At 45.7% G+C, this 26,049-nt stretch overlaps 2 protein-coding genes across 2 annotated transcripts in view; both read left to right on the top strand.

The window, feature by feature from the left end:
* The window catches only part of COL4A1 (collagen type IV alpha 1 chain), a 168,892-nt gene extending 159,461 nt beyond the window's left edge, over positions 1-9,431 (top strand). Inside the window, exons 47-52 of the mRNA XM_053380246.1 lie at positions 1,413-1,511; positions 1,901-2,113; positions 2,930-3,107; positions 5,859-5,973; positions 7,974-8,146; positions 9,129-9,431. Coding sequence (XP_053236221.1) covers positions 1,413-1,511; positions 1,901-2,113; positions 2,930-3,107; positions 5,859-5,973; positions 7,974-8,146; positions 9,129-9,210 — 860 coding nt within the window. The 3' untranslated portion in view covers positions 9,211-9,431. The remainder of the gene's footprint in view (positions 1-1,412; positions 1,512-1,900; positions 2,114-2,929; positions 3,108-5,858; positions 5,974-7,973; positions 8,147-9,128) is intronic.
* Positions 9,432-21,165: 11,734 nt separating this feature from the next.
* IRS2 (insulin receptor substrate 2) lies at positions 21,166-25,774 on the top strand. The gene is made up of 2 exons (XM_053380241.1): positions 21,166-24,499; positions 25,708-25,774. The coding sequence occupies exons 1-2, from the start codon at positions 21,379-21,381 to the stop codon at positions 25,710-25,712; spliced, it is 3,126 nt and encodes a 1,041-aa protein (XP_053236216.1). The 5' UTR covers positions 21,166-21,378; the 3' UTR covers positions 25,713-25,774.
* The last annotated feature ends 275 nt before the right edge of the window (positions 25,775-26,049 follow it).

Here is a 26,049-nt window from a genome sequence, read left to right as displayed (position 1 = left end):
TCTTACGTTTTAGAATCACATGTTTAGTTACAGGAAAATTTACAAAGAAGTTACAAAGTGATTTCATGAATGTTTGTTTTTTAAAGAAATCAGTAAAGATGATTGCAAAAAGAGAGAAAGAGAGAGAAGCTCATTTGCTCAATGGTTGCCAGTGGTGGGGCCCCAGGAAGTGATGGTGGAAGTTTGGTAGCTGCAGCAGATGAGAGTTGGAGGGAGTGGGGATTCTACAGCTTTCTTATCCCACACTCTACAACCTGAAATAGGGCTGGGGCCAGGGAAAAATAGGCATTTACTGGGCGGAGAAGGGGTTCCATTTAGGGGTCTTTGTACAGTTGCCATGTCTCTGCTTCCATTTCCCTTTTCCCACATCCCAGATCAGTGTTGCCTCCTTCCATCTCACACCACATGCCCACTCTAGCCAGCCCCACAATGGTGAATGGCACTGTGGTCTAAACCACTGAGCCTCTTGTACCTGCTGATCGGTATGTCAGCAGTTCAAATCCACACAACAGGGACCTAGCAGTTCGAAAGCACACCAGTGCAAGTAGATAAATAGGTACCGCTGCATCAGGGCAGGTAAACAGCACTTGAAGCGGTTTAGTCCTTCTGGCCACATAACCCAGAAACCTGTCTGTGGACAAACGCTGGCTCCCTCGGCCTGAAGCAAGATGAGTGCTACACCCCACACCTTTGACCATCCAGGGGTCCTTTACCTTTTTAGTACCACAAAGTATATAAAGAAGTGAAAATAGGATGTGGGTGAAAACAGGCCCATGGTGGGTAGGAGAGATAAGTATCCACTCCACTGGCTGGATCCAGATCCCACTACTGATGTAGTGATTCCCTGCACACCCTTGGAAGCTGCTCCCCAGGTGTTTAGAATACTGATTTGCCCATTGTACATCTTATTTCAAATGATTTGTTGTTGTTTAGTCATTTAGTCGTGTCCGACTCTTCATGACCCCATGGACCAGAGCACGCCAGGCACTCCTGTCTTTCACTGCCTCCCGCAGTTTGGTCAGACTCATGCTGGTAGCTTCAAGAACACTGTCCAACCATCTCGTCCTCTGTCGTCCCCTTCTCCTTGTGCCCTCCATCTTTCCCAACATCAGGGTCTTTTCCAGGGAGTCTTCTCTTCTCATGAGGTGGCCAAAGTACTGGAGCCTCAGCTTCAGGACCTGTCCTTCCAGTGAGCACTCAGGGCTGATTTCCTTAAGAATGGATACGTTTGATCTTTTTGCAGTCCATGGGACTCTCAAGAGTCTCCTCCAGCACCATAATTCAAAAGCATCCATTCTTCGGCGATCAGCCTTCTTTATGGTCCAGCTCTCACTTCCATACATCACTACTGGGAATTTCAAATGATAGTGACTCCATAAATCGACTGTAATGACACACCCTTATTTCAACAGGTGTAACGGGACCTGTGGGTGTGACTGGTCTCCCAGGCACTCCGGGATTTGATGGAATGCCAGGTCAGAAAGGAGAAACTGGTCCTGCTGGTCCTCCAGGCAAGTCCAATCTTCTTCCATTGCTAATAATAATAATAATTAATAATAATTTTATTATTTATACCCCACCCATCTTTCTGGGTTGCTATGTTCTGTATGTAGTCCAGTGCCAAGTCCTAAGGAGTTTAATAGAGGCTTCAGTAAGTCAAGAGCAATTCTTGATTTATTATTTAAAGGCACATTATTCAGAAGTGAGTCCCAGTGGTACTTATTCCCAGGTAAGTGTGTTTAGATTTACCGCTGTGTAACACAAACAATGCCAATCCATGTATGTTTACTTTTAAATGTGTCCCATTGTTTCCATGCTCAGCCATGGCTTGGCTCTGTGTGAGGTGCAAACGAATTCACTGTCAGTGAACTATCTTAGATATACAATTTTTATCTTGCAGGTCCTAGAGGCTTTCCTGGCCCACCTGGTCCTGAAGGCATGCCAGGGTCAATGGGTCCACCAGGGAGTCCCTCTGTAGCTCACGGTTTCCTTGTGACCAGGCACAGCCAAAGCACAGAGGAGCCAACATGCCCATCTGGAACAAGACTGATGTTCCACGGGTATTCTTTGCTTTATGTACAAGGAAACGAACGGGCCCATGGTCAGGACTTGGGTAAGAGAGCACAAAACAAATTGAGTCAATTGAGCATATTACATTAGAGAAAGACACCTTTGTCGCAATTGCCTTCCCTAAATCAAGTAAAATTGTAGTGGACAATTTAGTTTTGTCAACTGCTGCAGCATCTAAAAGGTGTCATTAAGCTCCTTTCTGCCTCAAAAAGCCAGTCTTGATAAATGGGATCCTGGGCTGTTTGGGGAAGTCTTAACCTGTCACTTGAACCTGCATTCTTCCTGTACTTGTTCATCCCCCACTGCACTGCGTAGATTCACAGATTGTAACATTTTAATTCATTATTTTAAAGAATAACTTGGAAAATGTGAAAACCTAAAATTATTTTCTTTTCTTTAACCAAAATTAAAACTTCATAATAATTGTAAATCTATTGGACAGCTGAAGACATTTTCATGTGGCTCTGAAGGGCATTTTGCCACTTGCTGGAGTGAACAGGCAGGGTCCACCTGTGAACAGCCACCTTAAGCCCAAACCTCACAAGCAGAGCAGCTGTGCCCAGTTGTTTGATGCTTCAAAAGCCCAAGCATTTTTTCATCAGTTTTTAGGAATGGCATTTTAGCCCACAATCCCCAACCTTCCCTCTTCTCCACCTGTGTGCTGTTCTGCGGGTTCTCCCTGCAATTTCAGAGTGACATGGAGAGGAAGATCCATGTCTATGCAGAAATCCTTGCGCAGTCCTTATAGGGCTCATTAGCTGAATCCTGGCCATAGTTCTCTAGCCTTGTATAAATTGCTTTGGTTTCGTAGAAAACCATTTTTTGTAGAAAAATCAGTCGTTTATTTTTGCTATTTTAGGCACAGCTGGGAGCTGTCTACGTAAATTCAGCACAATGCCTTTCCTGTTCTGCAACATTAACAGTGTATGCAATTTTGCCTCAAGGAATGATTATTCTTACTGGTTATCTACCCCTGAGCCAATGCCAATGAGTATGGCTCCTATTACAGGAGACAACATCAGGCCTTTCATCAGTCGGTAAGCATTGAGAAATTTTATATTTACAAATTCCTGTATGAAGATTTTGCATTTCTCCAGACATTGCAACACAATTTGAGAAATGTATTCTAGAGCAGTTGAAAGGAGCTCCCTCGCTATCAAGATGTTCAGGCTGAGGATATGTGGATGGCAGGTGGATTGTTGCTCAGAGAGGGATAGAAAAATCAGGGCAAGACAGGTGGAGCAGAGTAGAGTTGCCAGCCAGGAATCCTATCATAGCCTTGCAACCCTGAGGGGGAACTTTCTTCCTCCAGTCCACTGGTGGAGCACACTATATTTTCCCCAGTATGCTCAGCGCAGTAGGAGGAAAGGACACGGGCAGCTTCTCTCCGCAAACCCCCCCCCCATCCTATGTGAGCTTCTGGCTAACTCGGGTATCAGAGGCACCTCTTCATGGTGTCAGTGAAGTTAACTCTTTATTCAAAGAAACACCTCCGTGAGGCAGTTGTGAGGACTGAAGGTCCCCATCTTCCCACAGTTGTCTAAGTCTCCTCTTCCCCTGGGTCCTTCCCAAGCAATCTGAGACTTCGTTGACACTGCTGTTTCTGCTCTGCCCTCTTCATACCTCTTCTGGTCCTGGGAAATGAGCTGGTCACAGCAGGAGGGGGAGACCCCCTTGCAGCCTGCCTGCCATCCCTGTTTCTTGCCCCCCTTCCTCTCCAGCCTCTGCTTCTGCTTCTGCCTCTGGACTTGTTGTTGTTGTTGTTGTTGTTGTTTATAACCCACCCACCTGGCTGGGTTTCCCCAACCACTCTCAGCGGCTTTCAACAAAATATTAAAAATACAATAAAACATCAAACATTAAAAACTTCCCTAAACAGGGATGCCTTCAGGTGTCTTCTAAAAGTCAGATAGTTGTTTATTTCCTTGACATCTGATGGGAGGGAGTTCCACAGGGTGGGTGCCATTATTGAGAAGGCCCTCTGCCTGGTTACCTGTAACTTCTCACAGTGAGGGAGCTGCCAGAAGGCCCTGGGAGCTGGACCTCAGTGTCCAGGCTGAACGATGGAGGTGGAGACACTCCTTCAGGTTTACTGGTCTGAGGCCGTTTAGGGCTTTCAATGGCTTTCAACACTTTGAATTGTGCTCAGAAATGTACTGGGAGCCAATGTAAGTATTTCAGGACCGGTGGTCTCGGCGGCCACTCCCAGTCACCAGTCTAGCTGCCGCATTCTGAATTAGTTGTAGTTTCTGGGTCACCTTCAACGGTAGCCCCACGTAGAATCCCACGCAGAGCATGCACCACTCTAGCGAGACAGTCCGCAGGCAGGTAGGGCCTGCGTACCAGATGGAGCTGGTAGACAGCTGCCCTGGATACAGAATTGACCTGCGCCTCCATGGACGGCTGTGAGTCCAAAATGACTCCCAGGCTGTGCACCTGGTCCTTCAGGGGCACAGTTACCCCATTCAGGACCAGGGAGTCCATATCATAAAGTGTTGGCAATATAGTTAATATTATTTAATATACACAATAATATATATAATTAAATGCACTGTTCATAGATTTAATACATTTATTTATTAAACAAATTCAGTACACAAACAGATGTATGCACACCAATGCATACAACCACCACCAATGGAGCTGGAAAATAGGAAAGAAAACGGAAAGGTTGCAACATATGAAACTTTTTAGTTTATAAAAAAGGCAAATTAAGAGAAGATACAGTAGAGGTGTATCAGCTAATACAAGATTGTCAAGAGAAAGTGGATAGAGATTTGCTCTCTCACAGCAAACACTGTGTTGCCTTCATGCCCTGCTTGTAAGTGCATATCCACCCTCCCTCACCCCAATTAGGGGCCAAGATGACATTTGAGGGAGGCAACATATGTGCCTAATGAACGAATTGGGCAGGGGGGTAGATGTGTGAGCGCACCAAAGCCATGAAGGAAAGCAGGAGAGGAGAGGAAGAGAAGAGACCCACATCATGGGCTAAAGACTTGTGCGGAACCCCCTCCTCTCATGCCCCCTGCTCTGGGTAAATGCCTTGGTGGCCCCTCCCAAATGTAACTCCACCCTGCCCATTTCTCCCCAAACACAACATGATGGGGGGTGTAGGTAAAGTCAGAGGAAAGAGGTGAAGTCAGAGGAAAGAAAGAATGTCACATGAACAACACCCCTCCCCCTTTAAAATCCAAAACCGAGGGACAAGATAGTGGGGCAAGAAATAGGGAAATTGAAACTCGACTTGCCCCCTCATGGCCCCCTCATCCCAGCTGGATGTGCTCAAGGGGGGGGGGTGAGGAATGCCACCCTCTGCCTCTCCATCAGAGGCATCTGCCTGAAGAAGCATCCCTCAGGAGGAGGTCAAGGCCACCACCCTGAGCCTCGCCTCACCAGTGGTGGAGATGAAGGTGGTGTTGAAGACATCCTCATTGAAGCGGAAGTGCAAGCAGGTCTTGCCCATGCTAGAGTCATTGGTGAGCAGAAGTTTCGCCATCTTTGATCTGACTGGCACTTGGGAGCTGGAGGGGAGGGGGAATTAGCAGGAGAGTCATCACCCATGGGCCACATGCTGGACCATCCTGCCCTAAACAATACACCAACTCAATAGTTTGAGCTGAGTCCAGCCTTTGTAGCTGGAGTCAGTTAAAGCCCTGTACTCCCAGGCCAGGTGGGCAATGCCTCCAAGGCAGGGAGCTGTTGTGATGAATAATGCAGTAAAAGGGAGGACGGGAGGGTATTCAATCTATATGTATTTTTTCAACTTTGCATTATACTTTTCTCAGGTGTGCTGTATGTGAAGCTTCTGCAATGGTGATGGCAGTTCACAGTCAAACAATTCAAATTCCACCATGTCCAGAAGGATGGAGATCACTGTGGATAGGCTACTCCTTTGTGATGGTAAGTGCTCCAAGTTATACCTGAATGCATTTAATTCTATTTCTACTAGTCCATGTTCCATTCATTTTCACACAATCTAAAAAGAACCCATTCTTTTTAAGACATATGAGCAAGTTACCTTTTAAAGTTCTATTTTTGCTTGTCTAGCTGTCCAGATTTCTTCAGGGTGACCCTGGTGACCATGCTAGCTGCCATTTCTTAGGGAATAAATTGAATGGACTCTGATTTTATGAGTTTATCCACACTTCTGCCTGGTTACCCTGCCACAACAATGCTTGGAATTTAAGATCTGGGGCAAGATGTGTAGTGAAACTAAACTGGGTTTCAGAATTTACCTTAGAGGGCAACAACAATTGTGCCTATCCCCATTAAGTGCGGATGCCACTGCATTGATTGTGACAACACAAAGAGTAAAGCAGCTAACCAATAAACTCAAACTTGCACAGGGACAAACAAAGGAGGACGCCTTCACCCTGGTGTAGCCTTTATCACACATGTGCCACAACAAGACAATGTCCTAACCACCCCCACCCCCGCAAACAGCAGACAAATCAATAGAGTTGATCCAACAACACCCTCACACACACACACACATTAACTTTATGACAATATTTTAAAAATGCAAATATATAAAGCCCTTGAAATGCATGAAATGTAGGACAGAACAAATAACTAAGCGGATATGGATCAATTCCAGTCTGGGTGCATGCACAATTTGAGGACTATACCTTGGTAAGCCTTGGTCACCCTTGTACTGAGACTGGAATAGGAAGAGTGGGACTCTGGTTCTGGATCTCTCAGCAACTTTTGATAGCATTGACCCCGATATCCTGGTCATGACTCCTGGACTGGCTCTGTGGGTTATTAAGAGCACTCTTTCACAGTTTTTCCACTCCTGCTTGCACAGCTGTGTCCAGAGAACAGTATCGGGAGATTGCTTCAGTCATAGAGCACAATCTTGTCCTCAGTGCTGTTCACAACTGGGAGGAGTCATTAGACATTTTGAGTCAAAGTGTCGTTGGTATCCTGATCCTGGTTTCCGTGGTGGGTGGTTCCAGTCTCCGGGAGAGTAGCTTGTGCTGGATGGGTTTGTGTAGACACTTAAAGCAGCCACAGAATTATCTTAAAATGTACCTTTAATGAAGGACTATTTGATAGCCAGTGGGGTGGATGGTAAAACCTGGGCTATGAGACCATGTGCTTTTGTGGTTGCACATTTAATACAGGGTAAGCCTAATTTGAACATAGTGGTACTTTTTTCTAGGTAAAATTTATTGTATTTTATTGTTATTTATTAAATTTTGGAGTCTCCTTCTCAAAAATGGCCCAACTTATCAAGATATGAAACCAAGGAGAAATCAGCATGAATCCATAGAATACTAAAAGTACACACCCTATAAGCAAAATAAAAACTGGCAGCATGAACAACTAAAAAACAAATCAAAGCATTTATGATCAGTAAGAAAAACAACGGCAGCTTTGGAACGGCATGCTTTGGAACAGAGGGAGATTTTCACCTGGTGACATTGGCAGGCCTCACTGGGGAAGGGTTTCATAAATCCCTTGTCAGCTTTTTCAAAATGTCCCTCAGAGGTGGCACAGAGGTGGCTCGGCTAGTAGGTTCATATCAGAAAAGATTGTGACATCAACCATTGTGGTATCTGTATAGAACAAGGGTCAGCAACCTTTTTCAGCTGTGAGCCGATCCACCGTCCCTCAGGCCACATGACCTGGAAGCTGTACGCCGGCTCCCTCGGCCAATATAGCGAGATGAGCGCTGCAACCCCAGAGTTGTCTGCGACTGGACCTAATGGTCAGGGGTCCCTTTACCTTTACCTTTACTAACTATTTTTCAACTTCTAGTCCCATCTGTAGAATACAAATAACAGTTATTTACCCCACTGAATTGTTATTAAATACTAAATGTACTGTTGAATTATATGTAACTAAAAACAATAATCTATTCTTATCAACTGATGCATGACCTGTATTTTTGGCAGCACACCAGTGCTGGTGCAGAAGGCTCAGGGCAAGCTCTGGCATCTCCAGGTTCCTGTCTGGAAGAGTTCCGCAGTGCTCCCTTCATAGAATGCCACGGCAAGGGCACCTGCAATTATTATGCAAATGCTTACAGCTTCTGGCTTGCCACTATTGAGAGAAATGAAATGTTCAAGTAAGTTGGGAACATCTTCTGCATTGACAATACCTGCCCAAGGATATAAAAAATGCATTTTGAAAGCAGCTTTTTAAATAGTTAAAATTAATGTGACTAGATGTGACAGAGTGAACTTACTTTGCCTTTTTGGTCCCTTTTTTTGGTTTGTTTCTGTTGTGCTTCTACCTGACCAGATTCTATCAATCAGATTCCCACTGCAATTGAGATCCCAATTCACAGTTCAGATACAAGTTGTCTACATGCTTTAATGCATATTTTGGTCAAACTATTACTTTGGACCTGATACAGATTCAGCCTAAAGAAGAAGTGCATTACAGCCAGTTATGGGTCAGGAACAGAAGTGTGCTCAGATAGCAGCAGAGGAGTATATGCTCCACTGCTCGGGCAGGTGCCTGGGGCACACCCCCAAAGAGGATGGAAGCTGAGGGAGCCCGCTGTGGCTCGCCTCACAAAGCAGCATGTGGAGCTCACTTGCACACCGCAGCCCAGTTGAGGAGCTAGCAGCCCAGTTGAGCTAGCAGCATTGAGCTGTCATGCAGGGAAGCTGTCTCTGCAGCTCCCTCACATGCAGGTGCCCATGGTCACACCCCCTCAAAAAAATGTGCCCAGTGCTGGGGGGCCTCCTGCTGCTGCCGCACAATTTCTGTTTTCATCCTGAAGCAAAGTTCTTAACCCGAGGTACTATTTCTGGGTTAGCAGAGTCTATAATCTGAAGTGTCTGTAACCTGAAGCACCTGAAGCACCTGTAACCTGTAACAGTATCAAGGAATAGTATGGGAATCAATCCTATAGGAGTAGGAATTCCTACAATTTAAGAACTGGCTTTAAGAAGGAGGCAGAGGTTAAGCTCATTAATTTCTGTTCATTGTAGAAAGTTATGATCTGACAGTTTCAGTATGTGAGCTGAGTTGGACACACTATTCCTTCAAAACAATTTTCTTCACTGGTCACTTTTAGCTTTTTTGTTTTTACTTTTCAGGAAACCTACTCCTTCCACACTAAAAGCAGGAGATCTACACTCAAATGTTAGCCGTTGCCAAGTATGTATGAGAAGAACATGAGATTCCAGTTGTACCTAATATCACAATATGGTGCTATTGTGTTAACAGCGTGAAGCTTAGGCATATATCCTATGTACCTCATTGTCACCCAGCATGAAAACTGTCAAGTGCCTTACAGGAACCTGCCTAACTAAACTCTACTTCTTGGCTCTTTACTTGCTGAAGATGAAGATGATACACTTCAAATGTCACTTTTGAATAAACATTATCTTATAAATGAATGTGATGCACTGATACTCTAAATCTTCCCCCACCCCTAAAAACCAAAGGTGCTAAGAGGAGTACAGCTCTGCCTCAGGTGTGTAAATGCCCCTTTTCAATTTCTGTGCATTAGATATATAGGATTACTTCATTCTATCTTGAATTCTCAGGCTCTTTATTATATACTTAAGGTTGTTGTACAAATTAATACTAATGTAAAGAAGAGTTCTGGGGAAAGAGAACACCAATATTCCTTATTGACATAACAGAGGGTACTGACATACAAACATTTTTTCTTGGCTGAATTGTGTATGGCATTAAGGAGCCTGCATGCAAGAAGAAACATAATTCTTGCTGATCAATGAAATGAACATGCCCTCATATTCTATACTGCATTTTTGTTGTTTTCCTGTGGAATGCAAAATGGTCCGATGTATTTATTTATTGGGTTTCTATAAAATATGCTGATATTTTAGACATTTATGTCTAAAATAGATTGCATCATTATAATCAAGCCAACATAATTTTTAAAGGCCTTATAGGAAACTTACTTGACTGTGTACTTCATAAAAAATATAATTTGTAATAAAGCTATTTGTTTTAAAAAAAAAAACAATGGTCTCTTGGTTTTAATACATACAAACTCAGGTCTTTTTTTATTTCAGATATTTCAGATATAGGAAAGAACAGGTACCAAAGAAAAGTTGCTTACCTATTGATTCAATGAAGTAGAAGTTCTGGGAAACTTAGGAGGAAGTGATCACATCCTCCTGGGTTTCATGATACAGAGGCAAAGGAAAGCTGAGTGCAGTTGGACACACACTCTGGACCTTAAGACTGAATTCAAAAGCTTAAGGAGCTACTGGGTGAGACCCCCAAGGTCAGAAGTACTCAAAGAGAAGGGAGTCCAAGATCATAACTGCTTAACTGTCCCACTTTTACTGGGACACCACAAATTTAAAGAAGCCACACCAGCTTCTGATCCGGGAATGTCCTGGGATCCATGGTTCCTCTCTTGTTAAACCTCAGAACAGCAAGCAGAAATTGCCAGAAAGCAACCTGGAGGTCTCCAGTACACAGAATCCTAGCAGGAAAAAATAGGTAAAGGTAAAGGTACCCCTGCCCGTACGGGCCAGTCTTGACAGACTCTAGGGTTGTGTGCCCATCTCACTCAAGAGGCCAGGGGCCAGCGCTGTCCGGAGACACTTCCGGGTCACGTGGCCAGCATGACATCGCTGCTCTGGCGAGCCAGAGCCGCACACGGAAACGCCGTTTACCTTCCCGCTAGTAAGCGGTCCCTATTTATCTACTTGCACCCAGGGGTGCTTTCAAACTGCTAGGTTGGCAGGCGCTGGGATCGAGCAACGGGAGCGCACCCCGCCGCGGGGATTCGAACCGCCGACCTTTCAATTGGCAAGCCCTAGGCGCTGAGGCTTTTCCCCACAGCGCCACCCGCGTCCCAGCAGGAAAAAATACCCATCTACAAAAAGCGCTTAATAATAAACTTTCCAAAGCAGGTTGGATTAAGCAAGTTCAGCTCTTTCTCAGTTCACTAAAAACACAGCCCAGGGGTGGGGAGAGATGCCCAACCAGAAGAGTCCAATGCCACAAGTTTAAAAAAAACTTGAACACTAAGATAGTACAAAAAAGTGACAAATGACAGTTCTAATCCACCTTTTCTGGGATTTGTTGTTTGTGATGATACTGAGCCAATATGGAGATTGGAATTAAACATTGGCGACAAGCCCATAGATTTAAAAACTGATTCAGGTGCTGATGTGACAGTACTGTAAAATCAGAAGCAATATATATTTGCCTTGAGCCAACCTCTGTGTTGAAACCTGGAGGTACCTTGACCTCTGTGGAAGAATTCTCTGCAGAAACATACAATATTTTTTTAAAAAAACCTTCCATTTCATTGTGATTTCATGTGATTAGAGGGTCAAAAACAGATAACCTCAGCCACAGTGTAGCTGCCATGATGAACCTTGTAGGGAATATAGTTTATATTGAGGATGTATTGGGAAAAGAATGAGAGAGCCAGTGTGGTGGTTAAGAGCGATAGACTCGTAATCTGGGGAACTGGGTTTGCATCTCCACCTGCAGCTGCTGGGTGACCTTGGGCTAGTCACACTTCTCTGAAGTCTCTCAGCCCCACTCACCTCACAGAGTGTTTGTTGTGGGGGAGGAAGGGAAAGGAGAATGTTAGCCGCTTTGAGACGCCTTAGGATAGTGATAAAGCGGGATATCAAATCCAAATCCAATGGGACACTGTTGATATTGTTTTGAGGGATAATGCAGAATCATATAGTGTACATTCAGCACAGAGAATTCTGATTCCATCACTTCACAAGGTACAATCTGAACGAAGGAGAATGGAAAAAACCAACTGCATGGTGTGTGCCTGTGGTGCCTGTGGTTTTTTTTTTACAAATGGGTAAATGAGAATCTATGTAGATCTAAAATTGAATGAAGTACACAATCTTATAAATACTAGCATACACTGACCAATGTTGCAAAAGAGACTAGTTGGCTCCGCACCCCATATTTTATTCAAGCTGGCACCCTTGAACACAGGACAGTGTTTGTGTCTCTGATTGCCAGCACACTTGCATGCACTTCTCTTAGGGACATTTTAAGTCACAGAATGATAGAACTGAAAAATTGCGGAATTGGAAGAGCTCCCAAGGCTCATCTAGTCCAACCCCCTGCAAAGCATCCATGACAAGAGGGCCATCCAACCTCTGATTAAAAACCTCCAAGGAAGGACAGTCCGCAACCTCCTGAGGGAGCCCGTTCCACTATCAGACAGCTCCTACTGTCAAAGGTTCTTCCTGATGTTTAGTTGGAATCTCATTTCTTATAACTTAAATCCATTGGTTTGAGCCCTATGCTTCAGAACAGGAGAAAACAAGCTTGCTCCCTCTTCCATGTGACAGCCATTCAGATATTTGAAGTTGGCTATCATATCTCCTCTCAGCCTCTTCTCTTCCAAGCTTCTTCTTGTTGTTGTTTAGTTGTCGTGTCCACTGGCAGAAGAAGAGGAGTGCGGGGGGAGAGCACAGCGCGATCCCGGTGGGGTGCCATCGTGGCTCCTCCCCCCCAGGATGTGCGCACCGCCTCTGGGACACGCGCCAGCCCTGCCCCCGCCTTCTCTCCGCCCCCCCCGTGCCGTAGCATCAAGCTCCGCCACTGGTCGTATCCTACTCTTTGTGACCCCATAGACCAGAGCACACCAGGCACTCCTGTCTTCCACTGCCTCCTACAGTTTGGTCAGACTCATGCTGGTAGCTTCAAGAACACTGTCCTCTTATCCTCTGTCATCCCCTTCTCCTTGTGCCCTCCATCTTTCCCAACATTAGGGTCTTTTCCAGGGAGTCGTCTCATGAGGTGGCCAAAGTCTTGAAGCCTCAGTTTCAGGATCTGTCCTTCCAAGTGAGCACTCAGGGCTGATTTCCTTAAGGTTTGATCTTCTTGCAGTCCATGGGACTCTCAAGAATCTCCTCCAGCACCATAATTCCAAAGCATCAATTCTTCGGTGATCAGCCTTCTTTATGGTCCAGCTCTCACTTCCATACATCACTAAACCATAGTTTTAACTATATGGTCGGCAAGGTGATGTCTCTGCTTTTTAAGATGATGTCTAGGTTTCTCATTGCTTTTCTCCCAAGAAGCAGGTGTCTATTAATTTTGTGACTGCTGTCACCATCTGCAGTGATCATGGAGCCCAAGAAAGTAAAATCTCTCACTGCCTCCATTTCTTCCCCTTCTATTTACCAGGATGGGACCAGTGGCCATGATCTTAGTTTTTTTTATGTTGAGCTTCAGACCTTATTTTGCGCTCTCCCCTTTCACCCTCATTAATTCCTCATCACTTTCTGCCATGAAAGTTGTGTCATCTGCACATCTGAGGTTGTTGATATTTCTTCTGGCAATCTTTTTATTTTATTTTATTAGGAATTTATACAAAACATATTATTTTAAAACATATCATCCTTAATTCCCCCCCATTTTCCCCTCCCCCTCCCTCCCATAAAACAACCCACCCTCCCCACCCCACCCTGACTTCCCTCAGTTCCAATCTCTGGTTTCTCTATAAATGTTATTCTCTGCATATTACAAAATTGTAACAAAATCGTGACCGACTGGGGTTGCGGCGCTCATCTCGCTTTACCATCTTTTTGTAGTTCCTTGATCAAGGAGTTCTGAAAAGGTTCTGGGATTAATTTTTTTGACTCTTATTTCCAATTCTCTTCTGGCAATCTTAATTCCGGTTTAGGATTCATCCAGTCCAGCCTTTCGCATGATGAATTCTGCATATAAGTTAAATAAGCGGGGGGACAATATACAGCCTTGTCGTACTCCTTTCCCAATTTTGAACCGATCAGTTGTTCCATTCTAACTGTAGCTTCTTGTCCCACATAGAGATTTCTCAGGAGACAGATAAGGCACTCCCATTTCTTTAACAACTTGCTATAGTTTGCTGTGGTTGACACAGTCAAATGCTTTTGCGTAGTCAATGAAGCAGAAGTAGATGTTTTTCTGGAACTCTCTAGCTTTCTCCATAATCATGTTTGCAATTTGGTCTCTGGTTCATCTGCCCCTTCGAAATCCAGCTTACACTTCTGGGAGTTCTCAGTCCACATACTGCTTAAGCCTGCCTTGTAGAATTTTAAGCATCACCTTGCTTGTGAAATGAGTGCAATTGTGCAGTAGTTGGAGCATTCCCTCAACTGTTCCTCATAAGGCCCTTGATCATCTTGGTTGCCCAACTCTGCACTTGTTCCAACTTGTCAACATCCTTCTTAAATTGTGATGCCCAAAACTGGACACAGTATTCTCGGTGTGATCTGACCAAAGCAGAATAGAGCGGTACTATTACTTCCCCTGATCTGGACACTAGCCTAGATGCAGCCTAGAATAGTATTAGCTTTTTTGTTGCTGCATCATACTGTTGACTCATGTCACGTGTACTTTTCACATGTGCAGCTGATTCTTCCTGCCTAAGGACAAAAACATACATTTATCCCTATTGAAATTCATTTTGTTACCTTGTGCCCAGTTCTCCAATCTGTGAAGGTCATTTTGAATTCAAATTCTGCATTAGATACCTTCCCGGTTTGGTGTCATCTGCAAATTTGATGAACATACCTTCAATTCCAGCATCCAGCATCACCTAATACACATTACTCATATTTAGGCCTGCCTTGGACATCAAGCTATTTTAGACAATACCCAGCAAGATCTTTTTTTCTGCAGTAGATCCCAGTTACTTCAACACAGATACAATTTGATAAACTGCTGTTCTTGACTGACATGCAAAAATAAATTGATGGCCTGGCCATTACCTGAAAATGAAGGCTCATTGATGACTTCCGGGTTGGCGCCTCCGGCAATGGCGGAGCTCCTCCGATCGGGAGGAACTTGCTCTGTGAAAAGCAGGGTCTGACCGCCACGGAGAAGGCGGAGACCCATTGAAATCACAGGCGGGAGAAGCCTGTGAACTTGGGATTCGGTTGGCACTCGCAGGGAAACCCTATTTTGGGGATCCGGAGCGACGTGGGGTGAGTGGCGCGGTGCTTTGAATCGACCGCTTCTTTCACGGAGTGAAGCCGCATTGCTGCTGCCGGAGAGCGCTGACTTTTTCCTGTGGACAATTGGATTTTAAACAACTACCCGTGAGTTGTCACCAATGGAAGCTAAGTCCCAGAAAAAGCTCAATATGGAGGCCAAATGGCCAAAATATTGGGAAATTTTGGAGCAAGAAGGTGACAAATTGAAATTGCAGAGTTTTGAGAAATTAAAGGATAAAGTGCGAGGTTGGCTTCACTATTATCAAATAAGAGAGGCCTATAATTTGGATAAAAAAATTGGCTTCCAGGTGGAGAAATCAAAATTGGAAACAGAACTGCTAGAACCAAAAACTAAGATTTTGTCAAAGATGTATAACTTGCTGTTAAAATGGAATACACAGGATGAAACGGTCAAATCAGCGATGATCAAATGGGCGCAGGACATAGGTCATAACATTATGTTTGCTGACTGGGAGCAGTTGTGGACCACCGGTATGAAGTTTACGGCATGTAATGCCTTAAAGGAAAATATTATGAAAATGATTTACAGGTGGTACATGACCCCAGTTAAGCTTGCAAAAATTTATCACCTGCCTGACAACAAGTGTTGGAAATGTAAAGAAGCTGAGGGAACATTCTTTCACCTTTGGTGGACGTGCCCAAAGGTTAAGGCTTACTGGGAAATGATCTATAATGAACTGAAGAAGGTATTTAAATTTACCTTTCCTAAGAAACCAGAGGCCTTCCTCTTGGGCATAGTTGGCCAATTGGTGTCAAAGAAAGACAGAACTTTTTTTATGTATGCAACAACAGCAGCAAGAATACTTCTCGCCAAGTTTTGGAAGACACAAGATCTACCCACCGTGGAAGACTGGCAGATGCAAGTGAACGACTATATGGAGATGGCAGAAATGACTGACAGAATCCGTGACCAGGGAGAAGAACTGATGGAAGAGGATTGGAAAAAGTTTAAGAACTATCTACAAAAATATTGTAAAATATTTGAGTGTTAAAATGATGTGGGATTTGAAGGTAACATGGCATTTGGGATATGGTTAAAAGAGTTCGGAAAAGAAGAATATTAAGAAAAAGGAGGGGGTATGACTAGAATAATTATTATGTCAAAATATATAAGGTGGTGTAAAGGTACAAGATAAGGGAAATTAGAGACATAATAACTGGAAATATATAATTATAAACGAGTTTGGAAAAAGGGTTAGAATTTGCTGAATTTGACGGAATAAAGAGGAATACAAAAAAGGGGGATGTGAGGAGGTCAGGAAAGAGGGATATGGATTTTTGAAATTTAAAAAGTGGAATTTTACTTTCTTTTTGTTTTTTCTTCTTTTCTTTGTCTTGTTGAGTGTGTATTTTTTGTTTGTTGTTGATGTTCTTATTTTGTTATATGTGACATATGTTTTCTAAAATCTTAATAAATATTTTATAAAATATATATATATATATAAAATAAACAACTACCCGTGAGTAAAACGGAAAATTGGATCTTGAAATACTTTAATTTGGCACCAAAGCGGGAAGGTTCTAAACAGGAAGTCCGCCTTCTGCTTTTGTAAATAGACTGAAGCAAAGACGCCACAAGCTAAAGTCTTTGAAAGTTTTTGACAAAGTATTAAATTTCCATCGGACAAAATCACATAACCCCCCTTGGAAGCAGGAGAAGAGGGGGGAAGTCTTGGTTTTAGTGTGCCTGCAGGAGAGAGTGAAAACTAAATTGCCACTGCTCTGAACCTGGAAAAGGGTTGCCAGATGACGTTCGGGGAATGTTCATTGACAGAACGGATTTGACAGTTAGCTAAATAAGAAAGATACTGTTTCCATTGTCCTCTTTTGCGTTCAAAAAAAGGAGGAAAAAAGTAACCGAAAATTGAAGCTATTGTTATTTGCTTGAGTCGTGTTTGAAAGAATTGTTACAAGTGGAAATTGTTTCCCTCTATAGGGAGCATGTGAAACTGTTGCAGGAGTTTAACAGGGAGAACTCCAGCTGCAAGATAAAGATTCTGAGAACCAGAGACTGACCTTGGACTTTTCAAAATGTTGATAGGAGAAGCTATTGTGACTGTATTACATAAGATATATTATTCGCTGGAACAGCTCCATAAAAAGACAGAGGACACGATATTTAAAATTGACAACTTGGAACAGAAAGTGACTAATTTGAGTCAAAAAGTGAGTACCAATACAGAAACAATTCAGGAGTTGGCACAGGAACATACCTTGGCAGGAGAAATGGTGGAGGAAAAGGAGAAAGTTGTTGTTGTGAAACTTAAAGTTGTACAAGCTGGACCCTTAACTTCTCAGAAGCAAGTTGACAAATCGAGGTCATTCATGATTGAACCTAGCAAAAGTCAATTTTTGAGGTTTGGATCCCGGCTTGGATTGAAGAAGGAAAGTTGGAAAGATCCCTCTATCCAGGGATTGATTGACTTTTGGGACATGGGCTTGGGTTGGGAGGTGCCTGAAGTTTTGGGGGCATCTAGAATTGGAGGAATCCTGAAATACGTCCTGAAATTCTTTATGGACTTTACTTTTAACTATGGAAATTTGGCTGAACTGTTCAGAAGGAATAAAAGCATTGCTAGGTTGGAGTTTTCTCGAGATTTGCTCCTGAGTATCAAAGAAAATGAAGAAGATCTGCAGAAGGGACTTGGAAAAGATTTAAGAGCCTCGGACATAAGATCTCCAGGTTGATGGACTATATGGAACTGACGCAAAGGACTGGCAGAATCCGAAGCCAGGGAGAGGAGATAGTGGAAGATTACTGGATAATTTAAAGTGTTTATTTAGAAATATTGTTAAAGTAATGACTGTTAGAAAAATGATGGAATGACATTTTATGGATTTAGCAGAAATGATATAAGGAGTTAAGTACATATAAGTAATTTACCCTTAATGGGAAATAAGGTCAAAGAATATGTTATTTATAAGATGACAGAAAATAGAGAAAGATGGAAAGGATTTGCTGAAACAAATACTAGAAGTGGGATACAAAAAGGGAGGTGTGAGGAAGTCGAGGAAACAAGGGAATGAAGGATAGAGCATGGAAAAGGAGGGATGTTTTTAAATTGTTTTTGTTTTATGTTATTTATGTGTTTAGTTTAATGGGTTTAGGTTGGGTTTGTATTGTTCATATGCTGTATTGTATTGTTTTTGTGCTTTTCTTTTCTCTCTTTTTTGTATTTTTCTCTTTTTCTTTTTCTTTTTTGTAAACTCTAAAAGTAATAAATATTATTTTTAAAAAAATGAAGGCTCATTGATAACAGCATATGCAGTGAGTGCTTTTCTGACACCCAAAGCTTGAAAAATGCCTCTCAAACTTTGATGGGGGTGCTGCTTTGAAAGTAATTTCAAATTTTCTGTAAGAATATAATTCCACATGGGTTAAAATAAAATAAAAACCCATGAATTTTATATATTTTACCAAACAAATATTTCCTCATCTCATTAATGTTTTCACACAAAAAATTACTGTGTTTTTATATGCATTGTAAGCCACCCAGAGTTGCTAGGGAAACCTAGCCAGATGATGATGATGATGATGATGATTTCATTGCTAACCAGAACATGGGCATAGCCAGGATTTTTGTTAAGGGTCAGGCTTTATATTAGTGGGGGGCATAACCTCAGTTAGTTAAATATTTTTATTGATTTACTTGATTTAGGGGGGTAGCTGCCCTCCTGGTTGGGCTGGATTTGTGAATAGGCTAAGTAGGCTGAAGCCTAGGGCCTCTAAATCTAGGGGGCCTCGCCAGACAGCCCGCTTCCCAGCGGGAAGTCAACACTCTCCAAAATTGCAAACCCAAGACTTCATGCAAGGGCAGGGCAACTCAGGCCCAGCAACTATGAGACTCAGGGCTAGCCAGTGGGGCCCAATTTGAAGCTCTGGGGCCCAACTTGGAATCTTAGAGGTATAAATACAATTCATCTAGATTGCCCTGGTGCAGGGGCCACCTTAGGAGCAGTCTGCAAGGCCCAATTTGGCCCAGCTGCTCCAATTGCCTTAAAGCCAGCCCTGATGAGGGGTTGCAGGGGTTGGGCTGACAAGCGCTGCCACTTCTAGGTCCCTAGTCAGAGTACAGACTCAAGGACTTGTTATGGAAATAAAGGGGGGCACTTATTGGAAATCATTTTTGTCACCTCTCAACACCTCTCCTCCCTAAAAACCCCGGGACAATGAGCCTTTGCACTGTTAATCGAGAAAGCTGGTTTCTATTGGGAAAACTTGTTGCATTGGTGCAAGTGTCAAAATTGTACCCCCTTGTACTTGACCGTGCTGGACTACTAACCTTTGGAAATTACATAAAATCAATGCCATAACCAATTCTCCCATTTCAATGACATTTTGCTTCAAAAGGAAAGGCAGACTTGGACATTGCCTTCCTCCATAATACTCTAAGCGAGAGGTCATGTGTTCAACTTGGATACCACCCTCCTCCATAATCCTTGGGATATACAGTCAAGTACAGAGCGCCCCTCCCTTGAGAGAAACAATGAACATCTGTTGATGGGTTTCCTGAGGCCAGGTGTTCCCACAGCCCATCCTTGGGAAGGCCAGAAGGCAAAGATATGCATGAAGGTAAATGGCTCTTGACCATTAGGTCCAGTCGTGGCTGACTCTGGGGTTGCGGCGTTCATCTCACTTTATTGGCCGAGGGAGCCGGTGTACAGCTTCTGGGTCATGTGGCCAGTATGACTAAGCCGCTTCTGGCGAACCAGAGCAGCACACGGAAACACCGTTTACCTTCCCGTCAGACCTATTTATCTACTTGCACTTTGACATGCTTTCGAACTGCTAGGTTGGCAGGAGGAGGGACCAAGCAATGGGAGCTCACCCTGTTGTGGGGATTCGAACCGCCAACCTTCTGATCGGCAAGTCCTAGGCTCTGTGGTTTAATCCACAGCGCCACCCGTGTCCCTTAGGTGTTAGGAACTTGATCTGATAGGTGGTAGGAACTTGATCTGATAACTGGGGCAAGTTGATGAACTTGGGTAACCTCACAACTCCCCTCCCTCCTTGTGACATGATGATGATGTATCAGTGATGTATCAATGATGGTTCTGGATATGTATTCTGGGTAGGGAGAGAAGATCTTCAAAGAGCTTGTAACCCATGTTCCAGGTTCTTACTGTAACACTCTTCCATTTTCTTCTAGTTGTGAGGGTGAGGGATGGGGAGGGGCCTCACAAGTGGAGTAGCCTAGGGCCTCTCTTCATCTAAATCCGGCCCTGCCTCCTGGCCCCCCCTTGTTTGAATAGAAAACTAATTGGGCAAAGAGAAAAAAATATTTAGCCAGCAAGCAGTTCCTTCCTGTCATTTTTCTTGTGTAGGCTCCACCATGCTCAGATTTGGTCTTAGAGTAGTTTGGTGTATACTTTACTGGAGGATGGGGAAATGGACCAAAAGACAAAATGCCACTGAGTGTTGTGTTGCAGGGTACCTTTATTCCTTGAAAACTCTCATTTGATGAAATAGATAACTGTTCCTTTGTCACCTTTCTTCTTAACAGAGTGCCTGCTTGCTTGCTTATTTATTTATTTATTTATTTATTTGCAGCATTTCAATGAAATATAGCAGTATGACTATAAAAATATTTTGATCACTTTAAACAGAAAGCAAAGAGTTAAGAATTCTATCACATTCTATCTATTTTTTTCTTTCCTCTTTACTGTCCTCTTTACTGTTTATATTTCGCTATTAAATAAATAAGCACATCGACAGCAAACGCGCTGGATAAACTGCGGGAACTCTCCGTGCCATCCGAATTAGCGAAGCGCCGGGGAAGTCACGGCACGAAGGTCTGAGGACCTCGGGCCCGACGGGCGGGCAAGGAGCCCCACTCCGGCAGGACGACGATTTGTTGCTTCAGAGGGAGACCAAGAGACATCGTCGCCCGGCGGCAGGGAGTGGGAAGGCGCAGGACGAAACAGGCGAGCGGGCCAGAGAGGCCAGCTGGAAACCCAATCGCAGCCTCGCAGCCTGGAGGGGAGCTCTCGCCCTGCAATCCATTGGTGGAGCGCGCTGTCTTTTACGCTGAGTGCGGGCTGATGAAAGGACCTGGGCGGCTTCTCTCCGCAACGCCCCTTCTCCTACGTGAGCTTCTGGGTAACCCGGGCGCGTCACGTGTTGTTTTGCTGTTGGCAGAGGAGAGCGGAGCGCGAGAAGTTCCCTGCTGCTGCCGCCGCTGCATCTCTGGTCCTCCGGCGAGGAGCGCGCGCAGCACCGAACGGACTGAGCGGCTGGCCAGAGCGAGCGAGCGAGCAAGCGTGGGCCACAGCGGAGACCCGAAGCGGCCGGGGGCGCCGGGGTGGGGGACGCGCGAGCTGCGGGCCTCGCACAAGCGCTGCTCGGAATCGCCGCCCCGGAGCGGGAGAGGGGATGGCGAGTCCCCCCGCGGCGGAGCTTCCCGACCGCCCGCAAGGCGGCCTCAACCGCAACAACAACAACAACAACCACCACCAGCAGCAGCAGCAGCCGCCGCCCGAGCAGCCGCCGCCGCCGCCGGGCGTGCGCAAGTGCGGCTACCTGCGCAAGCACAAGCACGGCCACAGGCGCTTCTTCGTGCTCCGCGCCGCCAGCGACGGAGCCGCCGCGGACGAAGCGCCGCCTCAGCCCGCCCGGCTGGAGTACTACGAGAGCGAGAAGAAGTGGCGGAGCAAGTCGGCGGTGCCCAAGCGCTCCATCGCGCTCGACTCTTGCCTCAACATCCACAAGCGGGCCGACGCCAAGCACAAGCACCTGGTGGCTCTGTACACGCGCGACGAGTACTTCGCGCTGGCAGCCGAGAGCGAGCCGGAGCAGGAGGCCTGGTACGTGGCGCTGACGGAGCTGCTCCGCGAGAGCCAGCCCGCCGGGCAGGACTCCCCTCGGCGCCAGCCGCCGTCGGCCTCCCGCGAGGAGCCGCCGCCGCTGCCCGGGGCCTCGCCTTACCGCGAGGTGTGGCAGGTGACGCTGAAGCCCCGGGGCCTCGGGCAGAGCCGCAACCTCGCCGGCGTGCACCGGCTGTGCCTAGCGGCGCGCACGGTGGGGCTCGTGCGCCTCAACTGCCAGCGGCCCTGCGTGACACTGCAGCTCATGAACATCCGCCGCTGCGGCCACTCGGATAGCTTCTTCTTCATGGAGCTTGGTCGCTCGGCTTCGACTGGGCCCGGCGAGCTGTGGATGCAGGCGGACGACTCGGTGGTGGCGCAGAACATCCATGAGACTATCCTGGAGGCCATGAAGGCGCTGCGGGAGCTCGCCGAGTTCCGCCCGCGCAGCAAGAGCCAGTCGTCGTCATCTTCATCCAGTTCGTCATCGTCCGGCGCCAGCGGAGCATTGTCGGCTATGTGCAGTCGACCCATTTCGGTTCCCGGCCGCCGCCATCACCACCCGCCCTCTCTGACGGCGCTGCCCCCCAGCCAGGCCGGGCTTCTCCGCCGGTCGCGTACAGACACTCTGGTGGTGGGCAGAAGCAGCGGGAACCGGAGCCGGACTGCGAGTGAGGGTGACGGGGGCAGAGCTGGTTCACTAGCTGGCAGCCCCTCGGGGTCCGACGCTGGAGAACCCCCGCTCGGCCGCTCGCACACGCCTGGGGCAGCCAGCTGCAGGCTCGGGAGCCAGACAGCTGCGCCGCCCGGTCGCTCCCTGGCCTTGTTGCGCTCCCCCTCCTTGGTTACAAAGCTGGCTACAGAGCCAGGCATGTTCTCCCAGCACCCTTCCAGCAGCAGCACCTCCGGCTCCCCTAACGATCCTGCTAGCTTCCTGGCCTTTGAGGAGTTGGGTCCAGTCATGGACCCTTCAAAAGCTAGTAACCACAGCAACACACCTGAGACTCCTCCTGACCTGCAGCTGGATGGCTACATTGCCATGGAGCGGGGACACCCTTGTTATTGGCCCTACATATGGGAGAGCGCTGGAGGAGACAAGGTTCCCAGGAAGCGCACTTACTCCCTGACAACACCAGCATATCGGCACCCCATGCCAACTCTTCTCTCCTCTGCCTCGCTGGATGAGTACACACTCATGCGGGCTACCTTACCAACAGCAGGGGCCCCTTCAAGGGGAACCTATACTCCTTACCCTGAGGACTACTGTGATGTGGACATTGGCTCTGGCGGAACCACCAGCAGCAGTAGCAGCTCACATCTAGGTCGCAGTGGTAGTGGGGAGGAGGGTTACATGCCCATGAGCTCTGGGGGAGCAGCTGTTTTGCCATTGCAAGGTGGTCCTGGTGGTTATATGTCTATGAGCCCCACCAGTGTGTCAGCCCCACAGCAGATTTTGCATCCTCACTCCCACAAGATCAGCAGTGATAACTCCGTAGATGACAGTGACTACATGCGCATGTTGGGTACCAAGTTATCTGGGGAGAGTCCTGATGGGAGAATGACCAGTGGTGACTACATTGACATGTCCCCTTTGCTGTTGCCTCCTGTCTATGGATCTGCCTCACCTGTGCCCTCTCCTGATGGCTTTGCAGGCCAAGGGCTGAGGGGCCAGACCAGCAACTTCTATAACCCACTATCTCATGCCTTCCAAAGCCAGCCAAACTCTCTGGGTGAGAAAAAGAACAGTGACCAGTATGTGGTTATGAACTCGCCTGTAGAGAGATTAACTCTCACACCCAAAGGGGAGTCCTTCCTTGCTATCTGCAACCACACAATGATGCCTTCAACCATTTACTACAGCCAAACTGAGAGCTCTCTTACTCCCTACATGAATGAGCGACCCCCTACAAATGAATCACAAAGTCCCTGTGGAGAGTATGTCCACATTGGATATTCACTAGCCTGTGGCAGCTCAGCTTCCTCACTTGGCTCTGGGTTGAATGAGCACAATAATTTCCTCATCCCCAGCTATATGAACCTCAACTTTGATGGGTCACAATCAGCAGCTGCGGAATCCTTGGAAGATGTGTTGATCCCAGGATCCTGCCCCAGCCCTGGGCAACCTAACAAACATTACCTAAAGGTTGAAATGGAGACAACTTTTACAACAGCCACCCCAACCCAGCCCATTTTACAGAAGCCAGAAAATGTTAATGTAAGCAGCCCTGTTACTGAATTGAAGCAACTTACACTTTCTGGGGTGCAGGCCTTCATCTTTGCCAGTCCTCCTCCTGATCCTAATCATGGAGCCAAAGTAATCCGTGCTGATCCTCAGGGACGACGGAGGCACAGCTCAGAGACTTTTCCCTCTACTACTACAGTGACGCCTGTTTCTCCTTCCTTTGCACACAGTCCCAAGCGACACAATTCTGCCTCTGTGGAAAATGTGTCCCTCAGGAAAAATGGCTTGTTAGAAGAGCAGACCAGCAGCCCCATGTGCCGGGAGACCTCAGCTGGCTTCCAGAATGGCCTCAACCACATTGCTGTTGATGTCTTGGAAGGAGACTATTTGGCAAGTGGTGGCCAAGGCAAGCACAAAGGCAGACACCCCTGTAATGAAAGTATCAATGGTACTTACACCAGTATAGACTTCTTGACCCACAATTTGAAAGAAGTCTCTTCAGTGAAAGGTAAGCTTCCTTGCTTTAACCTTTTTCTTTTTTTCTTTTTTGTGTGGATAATGGATTGAAACACCATTATGCCCAGAGCTGCTGAACGTGATCAAACTTTGGTGTCTCATTTCACAGAGGGTTTTTTTTATCTGTAATGAGAGTTCTTCCAGTTCAATCTTTCTTGCTACAGTAACACCTTTAGGCAGGATTTCTGTGCCCACTGACCTGGGAGTAGGGGGACTTCTAACCAAATAGGAATATGAGTGTCCCTAATAGCTTCCCTGTACTGGGCTGTCCTAGGAGGAAAGAACTACAAAGCAGCTTCTCAGACATCCCTCACATGCTGTATAGTCACAGACTGCTATGTTTGTAGGAAAGTCCTTTTGGGGGGGGGGGGTTTTCTCCTGAAATCCTGCTTTCCCAAGAGGACTGAACCGACTCTATGAGGGCTTCTGTTCTAGGCTGCAGTATTTTGTTGCAGGTCTAACTTAAGAAGAGTTGACCTCTAAAAGCCTAGTTTTGATAAAAGGTCAAACCAATGAGGTGACTTTAAAGGGGTTAAAGCAATGAGGTGAAGTGGCCCCTGTATGTGGGATTACAGAGTATTACATGCTGCTGCAAGATCCAAGTTTGTGGCAAGTACTCTGGTGAGAGAACTCCAGCAGTTAAAATCACAAAATATGCCAAAGTGGCATGGAAACAGACTCTTTAAAATATGCTCTTGTCAGTTCCAAAGTTTCCCTCTTCTTCCAGCATAGGAAAAAGCCACACATTTGGCAAGTTAAAAATGGGTTTGTGTGCTTTAAGATTTTAATAACTTAATTAAGATTTTAATAACTTAATTACCTAGTTCTAGGAGCTGTAGTTGATGAGCCCATGAAGCAATGTGGTCCTCATGCTTGAGGAACATTGTACAGAATTTTGGCGGCTTAGGCATGCTGGCCACATGACCCAGAAGCTGTACGCCAGTAAAGCGAGATGAGCGCCACAACCCCAGAGTCGTCTGCGACTGGACCTAATGGTCAGGGGTCCCTTTACCTTTACACACCAAGAGAGTAACAGGCAAAAGTAATGCACCAAGGACATCTTCTACATGTTGGTAGTCTGTGCCCTCAGAGAACTGGGTCATTCTGAACTTGTAACTGAGTAGTGAAGGAGCTCTGACTGCACCTGCATCTTTATTTGGCTAGAGTTTAGTGATGCCTTTACTTTCTCTTTCTTTTCAGAATGAAGAAACCAGTATTACCGCCATGAAAACTGCTTGATGAAATTTAAAACATTTTAAAATCCTAATACAGTACGCTTTTTTCAGTTCCATGGTTCTCATGGAGGGGAATTATCCCATCTCATTCACTGAGTTTGCAACACTGTTTGCATAAACTATGCTTTAGAACTTTGGACCTCTTCAGTAGGCTGACTGAGTGAGTGCCATTTTTTTCCCCAGCACAGTTGACTGTATTTATTTTTCAGCATGTTAGGAGGTTGTGTTTGCAACTGCTACAGCAGTAAAAATCTGTTTTTTTACTGGCACCCTTTCAAACCTCTACAGCACTACCTCAGTTAAAAAT

Source organism: Podarcis raffonei, chromosome 3 (genome assembly GCF_027172205.1).
Source record: "Podarcis raffonei isolate rPodRaf1 chromosome 3, rPodRaf1.pri, whole genome shotgun sequence".
In the NCBI taxonomy this organism is placed as follows: Eukaryota; Metazoa; Chordata; class Lepidosauria; order Squamata; family Lacertidae; genus Podarcis; species Podarcis raffonei.
The sequence above is the reverse complement of the archived record's forward strand: the minus strand, read 5'-3'. Positions and strand labels throughout refer to the sequence as shown.